Source organism: Diabrotica virgifera, chromosome 3 (assembly GCF_917563875.1).
Source record: "Diabrotica virgifera virgifera chromosome 3, PGI_DIABVI_V3a".
Lineage (NCBI taxonomy): Eukaryota > Metazoa > Arthropoda > Insecta > Coleoptera > Chrysomelidae > Diabrotica > Diabrotica virgifera.
In genome coordinates, this window is record NC_065445.1 from 256,479,488 (window position 1) to 256,507,126 (window position 27,639).

The following is a 27,639-nucleotide window of genomic DNA, read 5'->3' on the forward strand; positions in this document are numbered from 1 at the left end:
TAAGTAACATGGACATAGTTAGTTATTTAGCATTCTTACAGGACGTTTTATAGCATTTAACCATTGTTTTTGTCTCTCAGATTATAACTTATTTAGTAGTTTTATAGCACGATACAACAATGGAGACCATGGACAGGAAAGAGAGCAAGAGGACGACCCCAGATGAGATGGGGAGACGACATTAAAAAGATAGGAGGAACGCACTGGAAACAGAAAGCACTAAACAGAAGCGAATGGAGGAAACTGGGGGAAGCCTATGTTCAAAATTGGACGAATTAAAGGGCAAAAGAAGAAGAAGAAGAAGAAGTTGTTTTATGCTTAAAATATTATATATTACGCTTAAAATATTATATTATATATCGCTTCCTGAAATATTCCATATTTCAGGAAGCGATAGTGGAGCTAAGTGATGGAATCTCTATAAACGGAAGAATAGTAAATAACATAAGATTCGCTGATGACACCGTTATAATGGCAGACACCCTGGAATCTCTACAAGAATTGCAAAATAGAATTAACGATTATTGCATTCGATACGTACTAAAAATAAACAAGAAAAAAACTAAATTTATGATCGTCTCAAAAACAGAACATGGAAATGAAAGGTTAATGATAGAGCAAACTCAAATAGAAAAAGTAAAGACATACAAATATAAAAATGAATAACCATTTTCAATTTCGTTGCAAAACGAAAATACAGCCGAACCATATTCCAGTCCAATCAGAGAGTGCTGCAAGCACCTCTACCGGTTTCGAAACTTATTAGTCTCTCATCAGGAGGCACATATGCTGCTCTCCCTGATCCAACCAAAACATACCCCAGCGTGCAGTCCCGAATTGCAACGAACGAAATGGCATAGATGCCCTAGCGGCAACTGCTAGCAAAAGACTAAGTTTTCACTCTAATGGCATATAACATATCCCACCAGAATGAAAACAATGGGAACCTTCTCTGGTTACACCTCCGAGGCTTCTACAATTTGCAAGCCATACGGATGCTGAGACTAAGGAAGATGAGGGAATTCTACAATTTACAATTCACGTCACATCTGCTCAGCGCGGTAAAGTTCCAACGAGACTGGTTCCCTTCATACTCCACACAGAGTAAATGTAAATCAAAAATGAATAACCATTTTCAATTTCGTTGCAAAACGAAAATACAGCCGAACCATATTCCAGTCCAATCAGAGAGTGCTGCAAGCACCTCTACCGGTTTCGAAACTTATTAGTCTCTCATCAGGAGGCACATATGCTGCTCTCCCTGATCCAACCAAAACATACCCCAGCGTGCAGTCCCGAATTGCAACGAACGAAATGGCATAGATGCCCTAGCGGCAACTGCTAGCAAAAGACTAAGTTTTCACTCTAATGGCATATAACATATCCCACCAGAATGAAAACAATGGGAACCTTCTCTGGTTACACCTCCGAGGCTTCTACAATTTGCAAGCCATACGGATGCTGAGACTAAGGAAGATGAGGGAATTCTACAATTTACAATTCACGTCACATCTGCTCAGCGCGGTAAAGTTCCAACGAGACTGGTTCCCTTCATACTCCACACAGAGTAAATGTAAATCAAAAATGAATAACCATTTTCAATTTCGTTGCAAAACGAAAATACAGCCGAACCATATTCCAGTCCAATCAGAGAGTGCTGCAAGCACCTCTACCGGTTTCGAAACTTATTAGTCTCTCATCAGGAGGCACATATGCTGCTCTCCCTGATCCAACCAAAACATACCCCAGCGTGCAGTCCCGAATTGCAACGAACGAAATGGCATAGATGCCCTAGCGGCAACTGCTAGCAAAAGACTAAGTTTTCACTCTAATGGCATATAACATATCCCACCAGAATGAAAACAATGGGAACCTTCTCTGGTTACACCTCCGAGGCTTCTACAATTTGCAAGCCATACGGATGCTGAGACTAAGGAAGATGAGGGAATTCTACAATTTACAATTCACGTCACATCTGCTCAGCGCGGTAAAGTTCCAACGAGACTGGTTCCCTTCATACTCCACACAGAGTAAATGTAAATCAAAAATGAATAACCATTTTCAATTTCGTTGCAAAACGAAAATACAGCCGAACCATATTCCAGTCCAATCAGAGAGTGCTGCAAGCACCTCTACCGGTTTCGAAACTTATTAGTCTCTCATCAGGAGGCACATATGCTGCTCTCCCTGATCCAACCAAAACATACCCCAGCGTGCAGTCCCGAATTGCAACGAACGAAATGGCATAGATGCCCTAGCGGCAACTGCTAGCAAAAGACTAAGTTTTCACTCTAATGGCATATAACATATCCCACCAGAATGAAAACAATGGGAACCTTCTCTGGTTACACCTCCGAGGCTTCTACAATTTGCAAGCCATACGGATGCTGAGACTAAGGAAGATGAGGGAATTCTACAATTTACAATTCACGTCACATCTGCTCAGCGCGGTAAAGTTCCAACGAGACTGGTTCCCTTCATACTCCACACAGAGTAAATGTAAATCAAAAATGAATAACCATTTTCAATTTCGTTGCAAAACGAAAATACAGCCGAACCATATTCCAGTCCAATCAGAGAGTGCTGCAAGCACCTCTACCGGTTTCGAAACTTATTAGTCTCTCATCAGGAGGCACATATGCTGCTCTCCCTGATCCAACCAAAACATACCCCAGCGTGCAGTCCCGAATTGCAACGAACGAAATGGCATAGATGCCCTAGCGGCAACTGCTAGCAAAAGACTAAGTTTTCACTCTAATGGCATATAACATATCCCACCAGAATGAAAACAATGGGAACCTTCTCTGGTTACACCTCCGAGGCTTCTACAATTTGCAAGCCATACGGATGCTGAGACTAAGGAAGATGAGGGAATTCTACAATTTACAATTCACGTCACATCTGCTCAGCGCGGTAAAGTTCCAACGAGACTGGTTCCCTTCATACTCCACACAGAGTAAATGTAAATCAAAAATGAATAACCATTTTCAATTTCGTTGCAAAACGAAAATACAGCCGAACCATATTCCAGTCCAATCAGAGAGTGCTGCAAGCACCTCTACCGGTTTCGAAACTTATTAGTCTATCATCAGGAGGCACATATGCTGCTCTCCCTGATCCAACCAAAACATACCCCAGCGTGCAGTCCCGAATTGCAACGAACGAAATGGCATAGATGCCCTAGCGGCAACTGCTAGCAAAAGACTAAGTTTTCACTCTAATGGCATATAACATATCCCACCAGAATGAAAACAATGGGAACCTTCTCTGGTTACACCTCCGAGGCTTCTACAATTTGCAAGCCATACGGATGCTGAGACTAAGGAAGATGAGGGAATTCTACAATTTACAATTCACGTCACATCTGCTCAGCGCGGTAAAGTTCCAACGAGACTGGTTCCCTTCATACTCCACACAGAGTAAATGTAAATCAAAAATGAATAACCATTTTCAATTTCGTTGCAAAACGAAAATACAGCCGAACCATATTCCAGTCCAATCAGAGAGTGCTGCAAGCACCTCTACCGGTTTCGAAACTTATTAGTCTCTCATCAGGAGGCACATATGCTGCTCTCCCTGATCCAACCAAAACATACCCCAGCGTGCAGTCCCGAATTGCAACGAACGAAATGGCATAGATGCCCTAGCGGCAACTGCTAGCAAAAGACTAAGTTTTCACTCTAATGGCATATAACATATCCCACCAGAATGAAAACAATGGGAACCTTCTCTGGTTACACCTCCGAGGCTTCTACAATTTGCAAGCCATACGGATGCTGAGACTAAGGAAGATGAGGGAATTCTACAATTTACAATTCACGTCACATCTGCTCAGCGCGGTAAAGTTCCAACGAGACTGGTTCCCTTCATACTCCACACAGAGTAAATGTAAATCAAAAATGAATAACCATTTTCAATTTCGTTGCAAAACGAAAATACAGCCGAACCATATTCCAGTCCAATCAGAGAGTGCTGCAAGCACCTCTACCGGTTTCGAAACTTATTAGTCTCTCATCAGGAGGCACATATGCTGCTCTCCCTGATCCAACCAAAACATACCCCAGCGTGCAGTCCCGAATTGCAACGAACGAAATGGCATAGATGCCCTAGCGGCAACTGCTAGCAAAAGACTAAGTTTTCACTCTAATGGCATATAACATATCCCACCAGAATGAAAACAATGGGAACCTTCTCTGGTTACACCTCCGAGGCTTCTACAATTTGCAAGCCATACGGATGCTGAGACTAAGGAAGATGAGGGAATTCTACAATTTACAATTCACGTCACATCTGCTCAGCGCGGTAAAGTTCCAACGAGACTGGTTCCCTTCATACTCCACACAGAGTAAATGTAAATCAAAAATGAATAACCATTTTCAATTTCGTTGCAAAACGAAAATACAGCCGAACCATATTCCAGTCCAATCAGAGAGTGCTGCAAGCACCTCTACCGGTTTCGAAACTTATTAGTCTCTCATCAGGAGGCACATATGCTGCTCTCCCTGATCCAACCAAAACATACCCCAGCGTGCAGTCCCGAATTGCAACGAACGAAATGGCATAGATGCCCTAGCGGCAACTGCTAGCAAAAGACTAAGTTTTCACTCTAATGGCATATAACATATCCCACCAGAATGAAAACAATGGGAACCTTCTCTGGTTACACCTCCGAGGCTTCTACAATTTGCAAGCCATACGGATGCTGAGACTAAGGAAGATGAGGGAATTCTACAATTTACAATTCACGTCACATCTGCTCAGCGCGGTAAAGTTCCAACGAGACTGGTTCCCTTCATACTCCACACAGAGTAAATGTAAATCAAAAATGAATAACCATTTTCAATTTCGTTGCAAAACGAAAATACAGCCGAACCATATTCCAGTCCAATCAGAGAGTGCTGCAAGCACCTCTACCGGTTTCGAAACTTATTAGTCTCTCATCAGGAGGCACATATGCTGCTCTCCCTGATCCAACCAAAACATACCCCAGCGTGCAGTCCCGAATTGCAACGAACGAAATGGCATAGATGCCCTAGCGGCAACTGCTAGCAAAAGACTAAGTTTTCACTCTAATGGCATATAACATATCCCACCAGAATGAAAACAATGGGAACCTTCTCTGGTTACACCTCCGAGGCTTCTACAATTTGCAAGCCATACGGATGCTGAGACTAAGGAAGATGAGGGAATTCTACAATTTACAATTCACGTCACATCTGCTCAGCGCGGTAAAGTTCCAACGAGACTGGTTCCCTTCATACTCCACACAGAGTAAATGTAAATCAAAAATGAATAACCATTTTCAATTTCGTTGCAAAACGAAAATACAGCCGAACCATATTCCAGTCCAATCAGAGAGTGCTGCAAGCACCTCTACCGGTTTCGAAACTTATTAGTCTCTCATCAGGAGGCACATATGCTGCTCTCCCTGATCCAACCAAAACATACCCCAGCGTGCAGTCCCGAATTGCAACGAACGAAATGGCATAGATGCCCTAGCGGCAACTGCTAGCAAAAGACTAAGTTTTCACTCTAATGGCATATAACATATCCCACCAGAATGAAAACAATGGGAACCTTCTCTGGTTACACCTCCGAGGCTTCTACAATTTGCAAGCCATACGGATGCTGAGACTAAGGAAGATGAGGGAATTCTACAATTTACAATTCACGTCACATCTGCTCAGCGCGGTAAAGTTCCAACGAGACTGGTTCCCTTCATACTCCACACAGAGTAAATGTAAATCAAAAATGAATAACCATTTTCAATTTCGTTGCAAAACGAAAATACAGCCGAACCATATTCCAGTCCAATCAGAGAGTGCTGCAAGCACCTCTACCGGTTTCGAAACTTATTAGTCTCTCATCAGGAGGCACATATGCTGCTCTCCCTGATCCAACCAAAACATACCCCAGCGTGCAGTCCCGAATTGCAACGAACGAAATGGCATAGATGCCCTAGCGGCAACTGCTAGCAAAAGACTAAGTTTTCACTCTAATGGCATATAACATATCCCACCAGAATGAAAACAATGGGAACCTTCTCTGGTTACACCTCCGAGGCTTCTACAATTTGCAAGCCATACGGATGCTGAGACTAAGGAAGATGAGGGAATTCTACAATTTACAATTCACGTCACATCTGCTCAGCGCGGTAAAGTTCCAACGAGACTGGTTCCCTTCATACTCCACACAGAGTAAATGTAAATCAAAAATGAATAACCATTTTCAATTTCGTTGCAAAACGAAAATACAGCCGAACCATATTCCAGTCCAATCAGAGAGTGCTGCAAGCACCTCTACCGGTTTCGAAACTGGGGTATGTTTTGGTTGGATCAGGGAGAGCAGCATATGTGCCTCCTGATGAGAGACTAATAAGTTTCGAAACCGGTAGAGGTGCTTGCAGCACTCTCTGATTGGACTGGAATATGGTTCGGCTGTATTTTCGTTTTGCAACGAAATTGAAAATGGTTATTCATTTTTGATTTACATTTACTCTGTGTGGAGTATGAAGGGAACCAGTCTCGTTGGAACTTTACCGCGCTGAGCAGATGTGACGTGAATTGTAAATTGTAGAATTCCCTCATCTTCCTTAGTCTCAGCATCCGTATGGCTTGCAAATTGTAGAAGCCTCGGAGGTGTAACCAGAGAAGGTTCCCATTGTTTTCATTCTGGTGGGATATGTTATATGCCATTAGAGTGAAAACTTAGTCTTTTGCTAGCAGTTGCCGCTAGGGCATCTATGCCATTTCGTTCGTTGCAATTCGGGACTGCACGCTGGGGTATGTTTTGGTTGGATCAGGGAGAGCAGCATATGTGCCTCCTGATGAGAGACTAATAAGTTTCGAAACCGGTAGAGGTGCTTGCAGCACTCTCTGATTGGACTGGAATATGGTTCGGCTGTATTTTCGTTTTGCAACGAAATTGAAAATGGTTATTCATTTTTGATTTACATTTACTCTGTGTGGAGTATGAAGGGAACCAGTCTCGTTGGAACTTTACCGCGCTGAGCAGATGTGACGTGAATTGTAAATTGTAGAATTCCCTCATCTTCCTTAGTCTCAGCATCCGTATGGCTTGCAAATTGTAGAAGCCTCGGAGGTGTAACCAGAGAAGGTTCCCATTGTTTTCATTCTGGTGGGATATGTTATATGCCATTAGAGTGAAAACTTAGTCTTTTGCTAGCAGTTGCCGCTAGGGCATCTATGCCATTTCGTTCGTTGCAATTCGGGACTGCACGCTGGGGTATGTTTTGGTTGGATCAGGGAGAGCAGCATATGTGCCTCCTGATGAGAGACTAATAAGTTTCGAAACCGGTAGAGGTGCTTGCAGCACTCTCTGATTGGACTGGAATATGGTTCGGCTGTATTTTCGTTTTGCAACGAAATTGAAAATGGTTATTCATTTTTGATTTACATTTACTCTGTGTGGAGTATGAAGGGAACCAGTCTCGTTGGAACTTTACCGCGCTGAGCAGATGTGACGTGAATTGTAAATTGTAGAATTCCCTCATCTTCCTTAGTCTCAGCATCCGTATGGCTTGCAAATTGTAGAAGCCTCGGAGGTGTAACCAGAGAAGGTTCCCATTGTTTTCATTCTGGTGGGATATGTTATATGCCATTAGAGTGAAAACTTAGTCTTTTGCTAGCAGTTGCCGCTAGGGCATCTATGCCATTTCGTTCGTTGCAATTCGGGACTGCACGCTGGGGTATGTTTTGGTTGGATCAGGGAGAGCAGCATATGTGCCTCCTGATGAGAGACTAATAAGTTTCGAAACCGGTAGAGGTGCTTGCAGCACTCTCTGATTGGACTGGAATATGGTTCGGCTGTATTTTCGTTTTGCAACGAAATTGAAAATGGTTATTCATTTTTGATTTACATTTACTCTGTGTGGAGTATGAAGGGAACCAGTCTCGTTGGAACTTTACCGCGCTGAGCAGATGTGACGTGAATTGTAAATTGTAGAATTCCCTCATCTTCCTTAGTCTCAGCATCCGTATGGCTTGCAAATTGTAGAAGCCTCGGAGGTGTAACCAGAGAAGGTTCCCATTGTTTTCATTCTGGTGGGATATGTTATATGCCATTAGAGTGAAAACTTAGTCTTTTGCTAGCAGTTGCCGCTAGGGCATCTATGCCATTTCGTTCGTTGCAATTCGGGACTGCACGCTGGGGTATGTTTTGGTTGGATCAGGGAGAGCAGCATATGTGCCTCCTGATGAGAGACTAATAAGTTTCGAAACCGGTAGAGGTGCTTGCAGCACTCTCTGATTGGACTGGAATATGGTTCGGCTGTATTTTCGTTTTGCAACGAAATTGAAAATGGTTATTCATTTTTGATTTACATTTACTCTGTGTGGAGTATGAAGGGAACCAGTCTCGTTGGAACTTTACCGCGCTGAGCAGATGTGACGTGAATTGTAAATTGTAGAATTCCCTCATCTTCCTTAGTCTCAGCATCCGTATGGCTTGCAAATTGTAGAAGCCTCGGAGGTGTAACCAGAGAAGGTTCCCATTGTTTTCATTCTGGTGGGATATGTTATATGCCATTAGAGTGAAAACTTAGTCTTTTGCTAGCAGTTGCCGCTAGGGCATCTATGCCATTTCGTTCGTTGCAATTCGGGACTGCACGCTGGGGTATGTTTTGGTTGGATCAGGGAGAGCAGCATATGTGCCTCCTGATGAGAGACTAATAAGTTTCGAAACCGGTAGAGGTGCTTGCAGCACTCTCTGATTGGACTGGAATATGGTTCGGCTGTATTTTCGTTTTGCAACGAAATTGAAAATGGTTATTCATTTTTGATTTACATTTACTCTGTGTGGAGTATGAAGGGAACCAGTCTCGTTGGAACTTTACCGCGCTGAGCAGATGTGACGTGAATTGTAAATTGTAGAATTCCCTCATCTTCCTTAGTCTCAGCATCCGTATGGCTTGCAAATTGTAGAAGCCTCGGAGGTGTAACCAGAGAAGGTTCCCATTGTTTTCATTCTGGTGGGATATGTTATATGCCATTAGAGTGAAAACTTAGTCTTTTGCTAGCAGTTGCCGCTAGGGCATCTATGCCATTTCGTTCGTTGCAATTCGGGACTGCACGCTGGGGTATGTTTTGGTTGGATCAGGGAGAGCAGCATATGTGCCTCCTGATGAGAGACTAATAAGTTTCGAAACCGGTAGAGGTGCTTGCAGCACTCTCTGATTGGACTGGAATATGGTTCGGCTGTATTTTCGTTTTGCAACGAAATTGAAAATGGTTATTCATTTTTGATTTACATTTACTCTGTGTGGAGTATGAAGGGAACCAGTCTCGTTGGAACTTTACCGCGCTGAGCAGATGTGACGTGAATTGTAAATTGTAGAATTCCCTCATCTTCCTTAGTCTCAGCATCCGTATGGCTTGCAAATTGTAGAAGCCTCGGAGGTGTAACCAGAGAAGGTTCCCATTGTTTTCATTCTGGTGGGATATGTTATATGCCATTAGAGTGAAAACTTAGTCTTTTGCTAGCAGTTGCCGCTAGGGCATCTATGCCATTTCGTTCGTTGCAATTCGGGACTGCACGCTGGGGTATGTTTTGGTTGGATCAGGGAGAGCAGCATATGTGCCTCCTGATGAGAGACTAATAAGTTTCGAAACCGGTAGAGGTGCTTGCAGCACTCTCTGATTGGACTGGAATATGGTTCGGCTGTATTTTCGTTTTGCAACGAAATTGAAAATGGTTATTCATTTTTGATTTACATTTACTCTGTGTGGAGTATGAAGGGAACCAGTCTCGTTGGAACTTTACCGCGCTGAGCAGATGTGACGTGAATTGTAAATTGTAGAATTCCCTCATCTTCCTTAGTCTCAGCATCCGTATGGCTTGCAAATTGTAGAAGCCTCGGAGGTGTAACCAGAGAAGGTTCCCATTGTTTTCATTCTGGTGGGATATGTTATATGCCATTAGAGTGAAAACTTAGTCTTTTGCTAGCAGTTGCCGCTAGGGCATCTATGCCATTTCGTTCGTTGCAATTCGGGACTGCACGCTGGGGTATGTTTTGGTTGGATCAGGGAGAGCAGCATATGTGCCTCCTGATGAGAGACTAATAAGTTTCGAAACCGGTAGAGGTGCTTGCAGCACTCTCTGATTGGACTGGAATATGGTTCGGCTGTATTTTCGTTTTGCAACGAAATTGAAAATGGTTATTCATTTTTGATTTACATTTACTCTGTGTGGAGTATGAAGGGAACCAGTCTCGTTGGAACTTTACCGCGCTGAGCAGATGTGACGTGAATTGTAAATTGTAGAATTCCCTCATCTTCCTTAGTCTCAGCATCCGTATGGCTTGCAAATTGTAGAAGCCTCGGAGGTGTAACCAGAGAAGGTTCCCATTGTTTTCATTCTGGTGGGATATGTTATATGCCATTAGAGTGAAAACTTAGTCTTTTGCTAGCAGTTGCCGCTAGGGCATCTATGCCATTTCGTTCGTTGCAATTCGGGACTGCACGCTGGGGTATGTTTTGGTTGGATCAGGGAGAGCAGCATATGTGCCTCCTGATGAGAGACTAATAAGTTTCGAAACCGGTAGAGGTGCTTGCAGCACTCTCTGATTGGACTGGAATATGGTTCGGCTGTATTTTCGTTTTGCAACGAAATTGAAAATGGTTATTCATTTTTGATTTACATTTACTCTGTGTGGAGTATGAAGGGAACCAGTCTCGTTGGAACTTTACCGCGCTGAGCAGATGTGACGTGAATTGTAAATTGTAGAATTCCCTCATCTTCCTTAGTCTCAGCATCCGTATGGCTTGCAAATTGTAGAAGCCTCGGAGGTGTAACCAGAGAAGGTTCCCATTGTTTTCATTCTGGTGGGATATGTTATATGCCATTAGAGTGAAAACTTAGTCTTTTGCTAGCAGTTGCCGCTAGGGCATCTATGCCATTTCGTTCGTTGCAATTCGGGACTGCACGCTGGGGTATGTTTTGGTTGGATCAGGGAGAGCAGCATATGTGCCTCCTGATGAGAGACTAATAAGTTTCGAAACCGGTAGAGGTGCTTGCAGCACTCTCTGATTGGACTGGAATATGGTTCGGCTGTATTTTCGTTTTGCAACGAAATTGAAAATGGTTATTCATTTTTGATTTACATTTACTCTGTGTGGAGTATGAAGGGAACCAGTCTCGTTGGAACTTTACCGCGCTGAGCAGATGTGACGTGAATTGTAAATTGTAGAATTCCCTCATCTTCCTTAGTCTCAGCATCCGTATGGCTTGCAAATTGTAGAAGCCTCGGAGGTGTAACCAGAGAAGGTTCCCATTGTTTTCATTCTGGTGGGATATGTTATATGCCATTAGAGTGAAAACTTAGTCTTTTGCTAGCAGTTGCCGCTAGGGCATCTATGCCATTTCGTTCGTTGCAATTCGGGACTGCACGCTGGGGTATGTTTTGGTTGGATCAGGGAGAGCAGCATATGTGCCTCCTGATGAGAGACTAATAAGTTTCGAAACCGGTAGAGGTGCTTGCAGCACTCTCTGATTGGACTGGAATATGGTTCGGCTGTATTTTCGTTTTGCAACGAAATTGAAAATGGTTATTCATTTTTGATTTACATTTACTCTGTGTGGAGTATGAAGGGAACCAGTCTCGTTGGAACTTTACCGCGCTGAGCAGATGTGACGTGAATTGTAAATTGTAGAATTCCCTCATCTTCCTTAGTCTCAGCATCCGTATGGCTTGCAAATTGTAGAAGCCTCGGAGGTGTAACCAGAGAAGGTTCCCATTGTTTTCATTCTGGTGGGATATGTTATATGCCATTATAGTGAAAACTTAGTCTTTTGCTAGCAGTTGCCGCTAGGGCATCTATGCCATTTCGTTCGTTGCAATTCGGGACTGCACGCTGGGGTATGTTTTGGTTGGATCAGGGAGAGCAGCATATGTGCCTCCTGATGAGAGACTAATAAGTTTCGAAACCGGTAGAGGTGCTTGCAGCACTCTCTGATTGGACTGGAATATGGTTCGGCTGTATTTTCGTTTTGCAACGAAATTGAAAATGGTTATTCATTTTTGATTTACATTTACTCTGTGTGGAGTATGAAGGGAACCAGTCTCGTTGGAACTTTACCGCGCTGAGCAGATGTGACGTGAATTGTAAATTGTAGAATTCCCTCATCTTCCTTAGTCTCAGCATCCGTATGGCTTGCAAATTGTAGAAGCCTCGGAGGTGTAACCAGAGAAGGTTCCCATTGTTTTCATTCTGGTGGGATATGTTATATGCCATTAGAGTGAAAACTTAGTCTTTTGCTAGCAGTTGCCGCTAGGGCATCTATGCCATTTCGTTCGTTGCAATTCGGGACTGCACGCTGGGGTATGTTTTGGTTGGATCAGGGAGAGCAGCATATGTGCCTCCTGATGAGAGACTAATAAGTTTCGAAACCGGTAGAGGTGCTTGCAGCACTCTCTGATTGGACTGGAATATGGTTCGGCTGTATTTTCGTTTTGCAACGAAATTGAAAATGGTTATTCATTTTTGATTTACATTTACTCTGTGTGGAGTATGAAGGGAACCAGTCTCGTTGGAACTTTACCGCGCTGAGCAGATGTGACGTGAATTGTAAATTGTAGAATTCCCTCATCTTCCTTAGTCTCAGCATCCGTATGGCTTGCAAATTGTAGAAGCCTCGGAGGTGTAACCAGAGAAGGTTCCCATTGTTTTCATTCTGGTGGGATATGTTATATGCCATTAGAGTGAAAACTTAGTCTTTTGCTAGCAGTTGCCGCTAGGGCATCTATGCCATTTCGTTCGTTGCAATTCGGGACTGCACGCTGGGGTATGTTTTGGTTGGATCAGGGAGAGCAGCATATGTGCCTCCTGATGAGAGACTAATAAGTTTCGAAACCGGTAGAGGTGCTTGCAGCACTCTCTGATTGGACTGGAATATGGTTCGGCTGTATTTTCGTTTTGCAACGAAATTGAAAATGGTTATTCATTTTTGATTTACATTTACTCTGTGTGGAGTATGAAGGGAACCAGTCTCGTTGGAACTTTACCGCGCTGAGCAGATGTGACGTGAATTGTAAATTGTAGAATTCCCTCATCTTCCTTAGTCTCAGCATCCGTATGGCTTGCAAATTGTAGAAGCCTCGGAGGTGTAACCAGAGAAGGTTCCCATTGTTTTCATTCTGGTGGGATATGTTATATGCCATTAGAGTGAAAACTTAGTCTTTTGCTAGCAGTTGCCGCTAGGGCATCTATGCCATTTCGTTCGTTGCAATTCGGGACTGCACGCTGGGGTATGTTTTGGTTGGATCAGGGAGAGCAGCATATGTGCCTCCTGATGAGAGACTAATAAGTTTCGAAACCGGTAGAGGTGCTTGCAGCACTCTCTGATTGGACTGGAATATGGTTCGGCTGTATTTTCGTTTTGCAACGAAATTGAAAATGGTTATTCATTTTTGATTTACATTTACTCTGTGTGGAGTATGTAGGGAACCAGTCTCGTTGGAACTTTACCGCGCTGAGCAGATGTGACGTGAATTGTAAATTGTAGAATTCCCTCATCTTCCTTAGTCTCAGCATCCGTATGGCTTGCAAATTGTAGAAGCCTCGGAGGTGTAACCAGAGAAGGTTCCCATTGTTTTCATTCTGGTGGGATATGTTATATGCCATTAGAGTGAAAACTTAGTCTTTTGCTAGCAGTTGCCGCTAGGGCATCTATGCCATTTCGTTCGTTGCAATTCGGGACTGCACGCTGGGGTATGTTTTGGTTGGATCAGGGAGAGCAGCATATGTGCCTCCTGATGAGAGACTAATAAGTTTCGAAACCGGTAGAGGTGCTTGCAGCACTCTCTGATTGGACTGGAATATGGTTCGGCTGTATTTTCGTTTTGCAACGAAATTGAAAATGGTTATTCATTTTTGATTTACATTTACTCTGTGTGGAGTATGAAGGGAACCAGTCTCGTTGGAACTTTACCGCGCTGAGCAGATGTGACGTGAATTGTAAATTGTAGAATTCCCTCATCTTCCTTAGTCTCAGCATCCGTATGGCTTGCAAATTGTAGAAGCCTCGGAGGTGTAACCAGAGAAGGTTCCCATTGTTTTCATTCTGGTGGGATATGTTATATGCCATTAGAGTGAAAACTTAGTCTTTTGCTAGCAGTTGCCGCTAGGGCATCTATGCCATTTCGTTCGTTGCAATTCGGGACTGCACGCTGGGGTATGTTTTGGTTGGATCAGGGAGAGCAGCATATGTGCCTCCTGATGAGAGACTAATAAGTTTCGAAACCGGTAGAGGTGCTTGCAGCACTCTCTGATTGGACTGGAATATGGTTCGGCTGTATTTTCGTTTTGCAACGAAATTGAAAATGGTTATTCATTTTTGATTTACATTTACTCTGTGTGGAGTATGAAGGGAACCAGTCTCGTTGGAACTTTACCGCGCTGAGCAGATGTGACGTGAATTGTAAATTGTAGAATTCCCTCATCTTCCTTAGTCTCAGCATCCGTATGGCTTGCAAATTGTAGAAGCCTCGGAGGTGTAACCAGAGAAGGTTCCCATTGTTTTCATTCTGGTGGGATATGTTATATGCCATTAGAGTGAAAACTTAGTCTTTCACATACAAATATCTGGAAACCTGGGTCGATGACAAAAATGACCAAAGCAAAGAAATTGAAGTCCGAATTGAAACTGCAAGGCAAGCATTTATAAAAATGAAGACTGCTGAATGACTGCTTACAAACAAAGACCTTCAGTTGCCTCTCAGATTGAGGGCTCTAAGATGCTACACATTTTCTATATTGCTATACGGAATGGACGCTTGGACATTGAAGAGACAACACATAAGAAGAATAGAAGCGTTCGAAATATGGTGTTACAGAAGAATATTGAAAATTCAGTGGGTTGAAAGGATTACCAATGTTGAAGTGCTACGACGTTTAAATAAGGAGTTAGAAATTATGAAGAGTATAAAAACTAGAAAACTGGAATGTTTGGGTCACATTACCAGAGGAGAAAAATACGAGTTGCTGAGAATTATTATGCAAGGAAGGATCCGAGGAAGAAGAAGCATAGGAAGAAGACGCATCTCCTGGCTGAGGAACCTTAGAGAATGGTTTAAATGTAGTTCATTAAAACTGTTCAGAGCAGCAGCCAACAAAGTGACCATAGCCATTATGATATCCAACCTCCGATAGGAGAGGGAACTTTAAGAAGAATATGCTTAAAATGTAGCACTGATGGTAACCGCTAAAACTGAACTTTATCATGATTACTTCGCATTTCACACTTCAAAACAAAACAGAAGTGAGGCATATTATCTTTTTAAATTAATTCTTCCAGTGAACATGTTAAATTAATCCTTGTACAAAACAAAATTACAAAGAAACGCAACTAAAATGATCTAAAATACATTAAGAACTGATAGAATAACATTTATGTTTGCCTCCCAACCGCCATATTGATTTAATTTTGACAGCATGTTGGAATGCCCTATTAAAAAACAACCTTAAAGTTATAACAACTTCTTATTTTAAAATAATCTTTTTAAAAACGATTTCAGGAGTGGAAATCGAATGACTGATAGAATGAGGATCTGTATGTTTGTTTCATTAATTTTCAGAAAGCATTTGATAGAGTAACATGCGAGAAATTTGTGGAACTGCTAAGAGAAAGGAATGTAGACAGTTGAGACAAATGTATCATAATCTGTATTGGAATCAAATAGTGACTGTCAATATTGACAACTATGAAATAGAAAGCATAGACATAAAAAGTGGCGTTCGACAAGGGTGTGTGTTGTCTCCACAGTTAGCGCCTGACTCCACTTGCGATTTTCTAGTAGCGCGATTGTTTTGTCTCGAAGATGGAACACATTGTTTCAAATACAAGTCAATCCACGATTATTTAGTTGCAAATGGATTGACTTGTATTTAAAACAATGTGTTCAATCTTCGCGACTACAAATCGCAAGTGGAGTCCGGCGCTTATTCGACTTTTACAGCGAATATATTTTTAAGGAAACATTATTAATAGCAAAAGACAGAAAATAATTGCAGGACTTGTAATTATACCTAAATAAAAAATAAAAAGAAATATAATTAAAACAATAGATCTGGCAAAAACTAAATATCTAACAAACGAATCTCTAAATAAAACTTAGGATATAATTTTGATGAGATTTCTGTATGCTTAGACCGCTTCAGCTGGCGTCTTAAAACGTTTACTTAAAGCGTGGTTTATTTTTGATCTTTGGAAACTCAAGGAAATCACACGGTGCCAAGTCAGGTTTGTATGCAGGATGGTCCATCAAATTTATTTTTTTCACATTAAAGTATTCGGGTGTTAGAAATTTGACATTAAGAGCATAATATGATGAGGTCTTCCTCATTTGAGAGAAATAGGGAAAAGAAAACAGAACACGGTGAAAAATAGTGTCAAGGAATGTAAAACTATTGATAAAGTGGTAAAAAAATATTGATACAGCAAATGAATGTATTGTAACACAAATAAATAAAAGTATATAAGGTCTAATATTATTCATTTTCATTTTTTTTTATTATAACAATTATTTATAGGGGACTGCATATAGATTTTCACTTCGGAAAAAAATCAAACAAGATAGAACTTTTTGTAATTTCATTAAGAAATGTTTATAAACAACCAATCAGAAAGTTCTACTCGAGAAGTGGGTGCTTCATTTTTTATTAAACAAATGAACTACGAAATTAGATGTTTTTTTAAATAACTCCGAAAATATAAATTTTAGAAAAAAACTGACCATTGAAAAATTTAGAAATTTTACAAAAAAACCTTATATAAAGAATTTTCTAAAATTAAATCTGTATCTTCTATAATTTTTTATTTATAACGCTAAAGTCACCCTTCTCACAAACATTGGCGCACTGTAAACTAACGTACAGCGAAGTGCACGGATGAGTTATTTTAATGTAATTCTTTAACTAATTGATCAAATAAAATTTTACAAATTGAAGATGAAACAAGAATAATTAAGCTATCTTATGGTTATAATAGAAAGAAATAAAATGTAGGGGCATAAGTACGGTGTGGGCGGAAAGTGAACCTTACATAAATTTTGTTTAAAAATGATTTAAAAATGTGTAACTAATACAATTTTTCTTATAAAACTCTCAATTTTGCACAGCTTACCTTTCAAGCATCTTACTAAATGATGTTTTATTCAAAAAAAATCTCAAAAATTGAATTCAAATGATATGACGTCTCAAAAATTGTAATTTTTGAAATCTTCGTAGATTTATAGAATTACCACCACTTTAAGGCGGTATTACTCAAGTTTGAACAGATCTATTACAGTTTTATAAGTGCTTTTTTAAAGCTTAGAATGTAATCTTTAAAATGCACTAAATTATTTTACTTTAGAAATGAAATAAACTATTTCTTTTTAAGAAAATTAAGAAAAATAACAAAAATGTAATACAAAAACCGAAAATTACCAGCTAAAAAAATGTTTATACATAGTGATCAAAACTTTTTTCTGTAAAACTTACCTAAAATACATTTAATAATAAGCTTCAACAATAATAAATGTTCAGCAAAAAAATTTTTTTAGCTCTTATACAGTATGTCTGCGTAACTTGGAACCTATTGATAACTTTTTTATTATCAGTTTTACGAAAAAAAGTTATTCTTTATAAAATACTCTGCATCGTATATAATCTAAGATGTAATCATCAAATATCAAATTTAATTTATGTTATAGGTTTATAATATTATATATACGAGATATGTCAAAAAATATGATTTACATTTCACGATATCGAAAATTGTCATTAGGAAAAGTTGTTTGAAATTAAAAAATTTTTTTTAGTGTTCAATTACATCCTTCTAATTACAATATTGTGAATAATAAAGGCACTTAACTCTTAAAAAAATTCATATTTTTTACATACCTCGTATAAAATTAAAAAAGTTTGATATCTGATGATTTTATCTTAGATTTTAGACCAGGGAGAGCATTTTATGAAGAATAACTTCTTTTTCGTAAAAGTGATAATAAAATAGTTATCATAATTGTAATAAAATGATGATGAGTATCCGTAATTTGAGAAAAAATTGAATTTTTTTTTTTTCGATTAGAATGATGTAATTGTATATTTAGATATAGTGTCTAATTTCAAACAACTTTTCATAATAGCATTTTTTGATATTCTGGAATATAAATGTACTTTACTCTTTAACGAAATTCATATTTTTGACATAACTCGTATAAAATTGACAAAATTTGATATATGATGGTTAAGTTTTAGATTGTTGACTATCCAGAGCATTTTATTAGGAATAATAAAATTGATAATAAAAAAGTTTTCCATGTGGTTTCTAGCTACGCAGACACACTTTAAAGAGCTTCAGTATAAGAATTTTCAAATTGCAATGAATATTCGGATTCAGCATGATCAAAAACAAAATTGAAACATATTTGATCAAAGTAAAATAATGAATTTATCGATATTTTTAAAACTATTTATACAAAACAATTGTTATTGTTTAAACAATTAATAAACAATTAGTGGCCAAATCTGCGAGTGAAACTTCTAACTTTAATATGTATATAAACTAACAAAAAAAGTTTTAGAAAAATATAAGCTTGTTTAAATTTTTCCGAAACCATGCATGTTTTCGTTCTAATTGCACTCCCCTATTAAGAAAGTTAAAAATACTTACTTTGCGTCTGGCAATGTAAGTTTCTGTCTGTAATTCTTTAAAACTTCGACTGGCTTCTTCATCTTCTCCTTCACATCTTTTGGAATGGTAGAGTGGTACTCGTTATGGTGTATGAAATTAATAAACACATCGATTTTCTTTTTAGTTTTACATGCCCATTCGATTGGAGAGGACACAACTAAATATTCGTTTTCGTTTTCTTTAATCTTCTGAGCGTATTCGTGGATTTGTAATTCTACAAAATATATTATAACAAATATAAAACATGACTTCATTTTTATCTTTAAAATGAGACTATCTACGTTTCTGAATTATTGTAAACAAATTAACTGGGAAATTAACAAAAAGCACTACTTTTTACTACTAATCGTCCCATTTTTGAAATATAAAAACTTTTGTAAAAGAGAGAACTCAAAACAAATTGACTGGCCAGTTGGTTGTTAAAACGAGTGCCTATAAAACACATACACACAAACACATAAATATGAAAAATATTTAGAGGTACCCTTTTGACAACCCACATGTGCGAGAATGGATTTTTTGCAATACTAAATATTAAGAACTTATATAGAAAAAAACTTAGTGTAGAACCTCATCTTCGACTATATCTGAGTAGCACTGAACCAGATATTAACAAGTTAAGTGGAAATACTCAAGCACAACCTTCTCATTAATTAATTATTCTGTCTATACATATAAAACCTAAAAATAACCTAAAAAAAATTATTCTTTTTGAATTTTTTATCCATTCTTTAAAATACCAACATATAAATTAGATAATTGATGGATTCGACCGTAACTTGATGGAAGTTCATTTTATCTAACAATAAAACACTGAAAACGTTTGTTTTCTATATGTACTTCCACAAAATTTATTACAACTATGTGACTACAGCTGTTTCGGCAGAGTGCCTTTCTCAAGTGATTTAGATTACTATGGGTGTGCCTTTTTAAAGTCTTTAACTGAAGAGGTTGAGGAGTGAGGAGCTGTTTGTCTCGAGTTGGTCATTCAGGATTATATCTGTATTTTTAAATTTATTAATTTCCATGGATTCTAATAAAGATAGCTTAAGGCCTTTATTTTGAATATGCAGAATTTGAAACTGTTCATTAAAAGAATGATTATGGTCTAGAAGGTGAAGTGCGTATGTAGAAGTGTCTGTTTTTCTACTGTTCAAAGCACTTTTGTGTTCTGCTATCCGTTTGTCAAAGGTTCTCAGTTTGACCGATGTAAGTTTTCGGACAGTCACCACAAGTTAGTTTGTAAACACCACTCTGTAGTTGTTTTCTCTTTCGGCTCGTATTGTTCTTAATATATTTGCTTAAGTTGTTGTTAGCTCTGAAAGCTGGTGTTATTCCTTTCATTTTTATGTATCTGGCTATTTTTGTTGTTATCTTGCCAGTATATGTGATAGAGCAGAAGGTACTGGGTTCTTTCTGTGGTGGTGGATAGACTAATTTCAGGGCTTTCTTATGGAGTTTTTGATTTAAAATTTTGTTAACTGTTTGTTCGTTATAGCCGTTGTTTACTGCTATTTGTTTAATGATGTTTAGTTCTATCTCGAAGTTATTTTTTGTCATGGTAATTTCTGTCAGTCTATGTATCATGCTATGGTAGGCTGCTAATTTGTGTTGTATAGGATGGGATGATGAATTGTGTATAGTTGTGTAAGTTTGGGTAGGTTTATAATATACGGAGAACTCATGTAGGTTTATTTCATAAACCTACCCATACTGACACAACTACACACAATTCATCATCCCATCCTACACAACACAAATTAGCAGCCTAACATAGAACTATACATAGACTGACAGAAATTCCCATGTCAAAAAATAACTTCGAGATAGAACTGAACACCATTAAACAAATAGCAGTAAACAATGGCTATAACGAACAAACCATTAACAAAATTTTAAACCAAAAACTCCATAAAAAAGCCCTGAAATTAGTCTATCCACCACCACAGAAAGAACCCAGTACCTTCTGCTCTATCACATATACTGGCAAGATAACAACAAAAATAGCCAGATACACAAAAATGAAAAGAATAACACCAGCTTTCAGAACTAACAACAACTTAAGCAAATATATCAAGAACAATAAGAGCCGAAAGAGAAAACAACTACAGAGTGGTGTTTACAAACTAACTTGTGGTGACTGTCCACCCTGGTGGACTTGTGTGACTGGTTTAAAAAGTCACACCCACAGTAATCTAAATCACTTGAGAAAGGCACTCCGCCGAAACAGCTGTAGTCACATAGTTGTAATAAATTTTGTGGAAGTATAGAAAACAAACGTTTTCAGTATTTTATTGTTAGATATAAATTAGAGTTGCTTAGGTTACCTAGCTAGATAGGTATTTCAATTAGGTGGTACCAAAAATAATTTGGTGGTACATGACTCAAAAAGGTTGAGAGCCATTGCTGCATCACTAAAGATGATACCAAAAACGAGATTCAGAAGTGTTTGGTAAGGGATCATAATGAAGAGCCACTCAAGGGCAAATTCAGACTAAATGGTGCAGAAAGTGCGAAATGGAAGAAGAGACTGTCATGCACACCCAATATCATTCCAATGTGCTATGTGCAATGTACTAGACTAAAAATCAACCTGCACAAAAGAATTTCTATAAAATAAATACGTTCTAACCAAAATGAAGCTTAAAAACATATTATGTGTTTTAGGTTTACTAGATTTTTACTTACTTTTGTCCATGGGAATAACTTCAATCTCAGACTCTTTGAAAACAGCCACAGTTACATGATTTTCTGTCCTCAAAAAATACCAAATGAAAGCTGCGGCAGCTTCGACACTCGATATGTTTCTATTGCCAATACATGGGGTATCCATCTTGTTAGTGGCGTCCACAGTGATTAAGAACCGCTTATTAGTGCTTTTCACGTTATTGATTGATATGTTCATGCACTTTTGAATGGTGTTGATGAAGGTCGGGCTCTTTATTTGAACCGGTGATTTTAGTTTCGCTACCTCTTCTTCGGATAAATTCTTTTCGGCTACCAAGTGTTGCAATAGTTTCGGATCTATACGTCTGTAAAATAAGTAATTAATACATAAATCATATTGCAAAAATAATAAGTACAAGATGATATAAGCAGAGGGATATTACATAAGATATTTTTAACATAATATCATATTTTTATCATCATTACTAGAATCTGATCCGACTCAGTGAAGGGGTAAAGTCCTTCTCATGAGCATTTTTCAGTGCGTCACAAATTATAGAAAAAAAGGTAAGTCCGTGATAATACACATTATGACATTTGTTCTAACATGACATTTTAGTTAAATCTGACAGTTGTCACATTTTATTTGCAATTTGGCATAAAAAGAAATCAATTGTGTTTATGGCATTTATAAAATGGTATTTTCTTTGATTTGTATAGTCTTATAAATTGTACAGATTATATTCGTAGATATATTATATAATTCGTAAATAATTTTTTTTTGGTTATAGCGCCATCTATCGACAATTATAATAACTAGAATAGATGTTATAAATGTCTGTAATCACAGCCGTGCCTTTTTTTCTGTCACATACAATTTAATGCGTTAGAAAGAAATCGAAAAACTGTGACACACTGAAAAATGCTCACGAAAAGGACTCTATTATACAGTGATGAGTGCGCTAAGAACAGGCGAAATAACGAAAAAGATGCAAAACATATTAAGTTGTGAGATAGTTCGAAATAAAGCTAGGTCTCATACGTGGTTAGTTGAATTCATTCATAATTACTTATACGTATGACGTCGAAAAACGCCAAAAAAATTATTCTTGATCAACAATTTAATTTGACGTGGAAATTTATTTATCAAATTGCCATAGTGAGTGTTTAAAAAAATGTTTTTTGAATTGTGTAATAGTTTTTGGGTTGTTATTGTGATAGTTGTTCTCAGATTTTATTTAATGAATAAAATACAAAATAAGAAGTATGCAAAAGGAACGGAACAAAATGCAAAATTTTGAAGCATGTCAAAATTTTCAATGTGTTTTAAATGTATTCATTTTTTTCGAATCCTGGGAAAACTAATAATTATATTTGAAAAATTTAAACACACAATGAAAGATTATATTATTATCGAGGGCCGAAAGTCCCTGAAAACTTCTATAATGTTTATTTTAATAAGTTACAGAGGTGAAAATAAAATAGAAAATTTAGTGTGATTTTTAATTGCAAATATTTTTTATTCAAAAGAAACTTTTTATTTATTCTAAGGGACTTTCGGCCCTCGGTATTTCATTCTGCGTTTAAATTTTTCAAAAATACTTATTAGTTTTCTCAGGATTCGAAAAAAATTAATACATTTAAGACACACTGAAAATTTTGACATGCGTCAAAATTTTGCATTTTGCTCCGTTCCCCGTAAGTTTACATTAATAGAAATCTCCAAATATTATTTCTACGCGTATACAGGGTGATTGATTAGTAGGGTAAAGCTCAATAGCTCCGCTATAGTAATAGATAGCAATAAAAGTTAATAACAAAAATTTTAGCCACCTTTGAGTTTCACATTACAAAATTAGTTACAATGTTACGAAGGGTGTTCGATAACACAGTGGCAGACCTAACTTATGTTTTTTTTTAAATGGAACACCCTATATTTTATTTTATATTCGAAATCCTGTCAACTTCTCCATCACAAAAATATAAAGGTTTGTAATGTTATACAGGGTATTTACAAAGTTATAACCAATTTTGTATGAAAATCGTAACAAGTTCAACTCCCTGTATAAATAAAAATAAGCACAACAGCAATGGTTTATTAATGCCATATTTTTTATTTATTGTCAAAATTTTTAAGAATGATTGATATTGCTAATTTTCTTTATATCAAATACAGGGTGAGTCAAAACGCAAGTACATTATTTTCCCAGTAATGTTAAATGGAACACCCTGTATTTTATATCAATATTGAAAAGTAACATTAACGTACCTTAATTTTTATATAACATTCCCTATGCCCAAATTTATTAGTTTTCGAGATATTTTCATTTTTCAGAGCAAATTATTTTAGGTGTTTAAATTTCTCTAAATTTTAAGTAAGCCATGACTGAATTGACAATTGAAGATTACCGATTATCAATCCGGTAATCAATGTAACATTGTAGCAAATAAAGAAATAATTTATTAGTAATACATTTTACAAACAAAAACAAAACCACTACATGCAACATTTTTGAAAAAATTAAAAACTATCTTTTTATGTAAATGCAACAAATAAACAAAAAAAATTAGTAATAAATTTTACAAAAAAACACACAAACACAAAATACAATATTTTGTGAAGACAATTAAACACTACTTTTATATGTGAATGTAACAATGTAACAAATAAAGAACGAAACAATTTATCAGTAATTCATTTTGCAAAAAAAAACATGTTTGAAAAAATTAGAAGCTACTTTTAATAAAATATTTTTAATATTTAATTACATAAGGTGTTCAAAATTATCTCCTAACACATTTATGTACGCCTAAAAACGATCACTGAGTGAGCTACTTACTCTACGGAGCATTTGTAAATTAACACATCGAAATACACTTTGTATTCTATTTTTCATCTCATCCCTTGTTGTTGGAGGTATTTTATAAACTTCATTATTAACGTAACCCCAAAAAAATCAGTCCAGTTTATTAAATTCTGGTGATTTGGGTGGCCACGCTACTGGTCCATTGAAAAATGAAAATATCTCGAAAACTAATAAATTTATACATAGGTAATGTTATCTAAAAATTAAAGTACGGTAATGGTACTTTTCAATAGTGATATAAAATACAGGGTGTTCCATTTAAAATTACTGAGAAAATAATGTACTTGCGTTTTGACTCACCCTGTATTTGATATAAAGAAAATTAGCAATATCGACCATTCCTGAAAATTTTGACAATACGTTAAAAATATGGCAATAATAAACCATTGTTGTTTTGCTTATTTTTATTTATACAGGCAGTTGAACTTGTTACGATTTTCATATAAAATTGGTTATAACTTTGTAAATATGTACCCTGTATAACATAACAAACCTTTATATTTTTGTGATGGAGAAGTTAATAGGATTTCGAATTTAAAATAAAATATAGGGTGTTCCATTTAAAAAAAACATAAGTTAGGTCTGCCACTGTGTTATCGAACACCCTGTAACATTCTAACTAATTTTGTAATGTGAAGCTCAAAGGTGGCTGAAATTTTTGTTATTAACTTTTATTGCTATCTATTACTGTAGCGGAGCTATTGAGCTTTACCCTACTAATCAATCACCCTGTATAATAACATATGTCTAGTGGCTGTAATTCCAGTGTAATCGGCTAAACGATTTTAAAAAGGAACAGACCTACGACTTAAATATTTCGTGTTGGTTATCCTGTGACGTCACGTGCTATGCCGCGGATTACGTGCAACTGTATTTATATTGGATGGACTGTACTTACTTTCCCCCGGCTTCAAAATTCTTCATCTGAATAAATACTTCCATTGGATGAATTCCGCATTCGATCACCTTGCTGGAGGTCGTTAAAATTTCTGAGATTTTGACATTCATGGTCTTATCTTTCTTAAGAAATCCATACTTATACAGTTTGGGAAGTATTTTTAGTATCTCTTTGATGGACATATTCGGAATTATGGCGGCCCATATCTAAAATTCATTTAACGTAAGTCTTAATGATTTTTTTATTAAAAAGAAAACATATTAATCGCTTCATATATATATATATATATATATATATATATATATATATATATATATATATATATATATATATATATATATAACAGGTATATAATATTTGCTGAACAGTTAGGAAACAAGGCTGAAATATTGGGGTAGCAGCAATCTCAAAGAAAACTCTTTATAATAGTTCCAAGCTTTCGAAAATGTTTATTTTCATCATCAGGGAAACTACAATCATAAATAGACAGTATTTAACAAATAGGCTAACTGAAATCAATAATAATTGCTATCTTTGTGTTACCAAAAATCCAGAACACCACAGTTTCCTCTCACTAAACCAGGTGTCGAGGATCCCCAAAAACACAAAAACAACAAAAAATTGTTTTGAGAAATGCAGAGTCAATACTTTCACTAAAAACACTGCACATCACAAAACAATCTTACTAAAGAGTTACTTATATGTTTGTACTTACATTATTTGAGGATGTTGAGCTTATATTAAATTAATTATAAATTAAAGCTTATATTAATTACTTATATTAAATGATGGACGATTTGTTAGACGTAGTAATACCAGTACTACCTTTTGACCTTTGTTTTATTAAGAAATATGTTGATGACATAATACTTAGCCTACCTTCCAATGCCTTGGATGAAATCTTATTCATCTTCAACAGTTATGATCCTTACATTCAATTTACCTTAGAAAGAGAAGATGAAAATGGTACTCTACCCTTCTTAGATACTAAATTTATTCGTAATACTACTACAAACACCTTAATGATTGACTGGTACCAAAAACCAATAAGCTCAGGTAGGTATATGAATTATTGGTCATACCATAAATTTTCTCAAAAAGTTAATTTAATAAAACAAATGAAATCAAGGGTTTTAAAAATATCAGACAGCTCATTTCATAATACAAATCTAAAAATATTATTTAATATATTCACTGACAATTCCTATCCAAAAACCCTTATAAAGAAATTACTTTTTAACACATCTGACATCTCATACACAAATAATAATAGTATTAACAACCAAAATTTAAATAATCTTCCTAATGTTACAGAAAACCAGGAACCCATTAACTTTAAATATTTTTCACTCCCTTACATTAAAAACATCACACCAAAGCTATGCAGAATCTTTAATCAAATTAGTGGCATAAAAATAGCTAATAGTATCACATTATCTATAAACTCAATTTTTACTAGACTGAAAGATAAAACTCCTGCATTATCTTGTTCCAATGTAGTTTATAGTATACCTTGTCATAGTTGTAATATGAACTATATAGGTATCACCTCGAGAACTTTATCATCTCGAATAATATCACATAAAAGTGATTCTAGACTACATCCTGAACGTTGTGCTTTAGCAGAACACGTTTCCAAAGAGGGTCATACAATGGATTATCAATATACTAAAGTACTAGCTTCTGAGAACTCATATAACAAAAGACTCTTTTTGGAAATGGCTTTTATCTTTCAAGAAGAAAATTCAATAAACAAAAAATCAGATGTAAGACATCTCAGTGAAATTTATTCTTATTTACTCACCTTAGATAAAAATAACCAATTTAAATTTAATAATTCAAATTCTTCTTTCATTTAATATATAATTTATAGAGTTTTTCAATATAAATCACATAATAAAAAAGACATCTACTTTTAAAAAAACTTTGCATTGATTAAAACTGTTTTATTCTCATTTCGGAATTTTCCTATTTCAAAATTTAAAAAACATTTATTAAATAATTATAATTGGTTCAGTGGTAGTGACGTTTCCGTATGAATTCAAACAAAATTTAATAAAAATCGATATAACATTTGTTAGACATTTTCAAAAATGCCATTTGACATACATCATTTTTTAAAATATTTTACCATTTTTCAATTTATACTCGATTTTTAGAACAATTTTTTATATATAGTTTTTAATTTTAATTTTTATATACGATTTGTACCAGGACAAAATTTCGTTTTATATGTCAGTGTTTAACAACTAGGCTCAACATCCTCAAATAATGTAAGTACAAACATATAAGTAACTCTTTAGTAAGATTGTTTTGTGATGTGCAGTGTTTTTAGTGAAAGTATTGACTCTGCATTTCTCAAAACAATTTTTTGTTGTTTTTGTGTTTTTGGGGATCCTCGACACCTGGTTTAGTGAGAGGAAACTGTGGTGTTCTGGATTTTTGGTAACACAAAGATAGCAATTATTATTGATTTCAGTTAGCCTATTTGTTAAATACTGTCTATTTATGATT

At 36.7% G+C, this 27,639-nt stretch overlaps 1 protein-coding gene across 1 annotated transcript in view; it reads right to left on the reverse strand.

Annotated features, from left to right (window-relative positions):
* LOC114338748 (RNA-binding protein RO60-like) overlaps positions 1 to 27,639 on the reverse strand; it is a 56,779-nt gene that overhangs the window by 14,151 nt on the left and 14,989 nt on the right. Inside the window, exons 4-6 of the mRNA XM_050647333.1 lie at positions 25,126 to 25,331; positions 21,382 to 21,725; positions 18,673 to 18,907 (exon numbers count right to left, since the gene is read on the reverse strand). Coding sequence (XP_050503290.1) covers positions 18,673 to 18,907; positions 21,382 to 21,725; positions 25,126 to 25,331 — 785 coding nt within the window. The remainder of the gene's footprint in view (positions 1 to 18,672; positions 18,908 to 21,381; positions 21,726 to 25,125; positions 25,332 to 27,639) is intronic.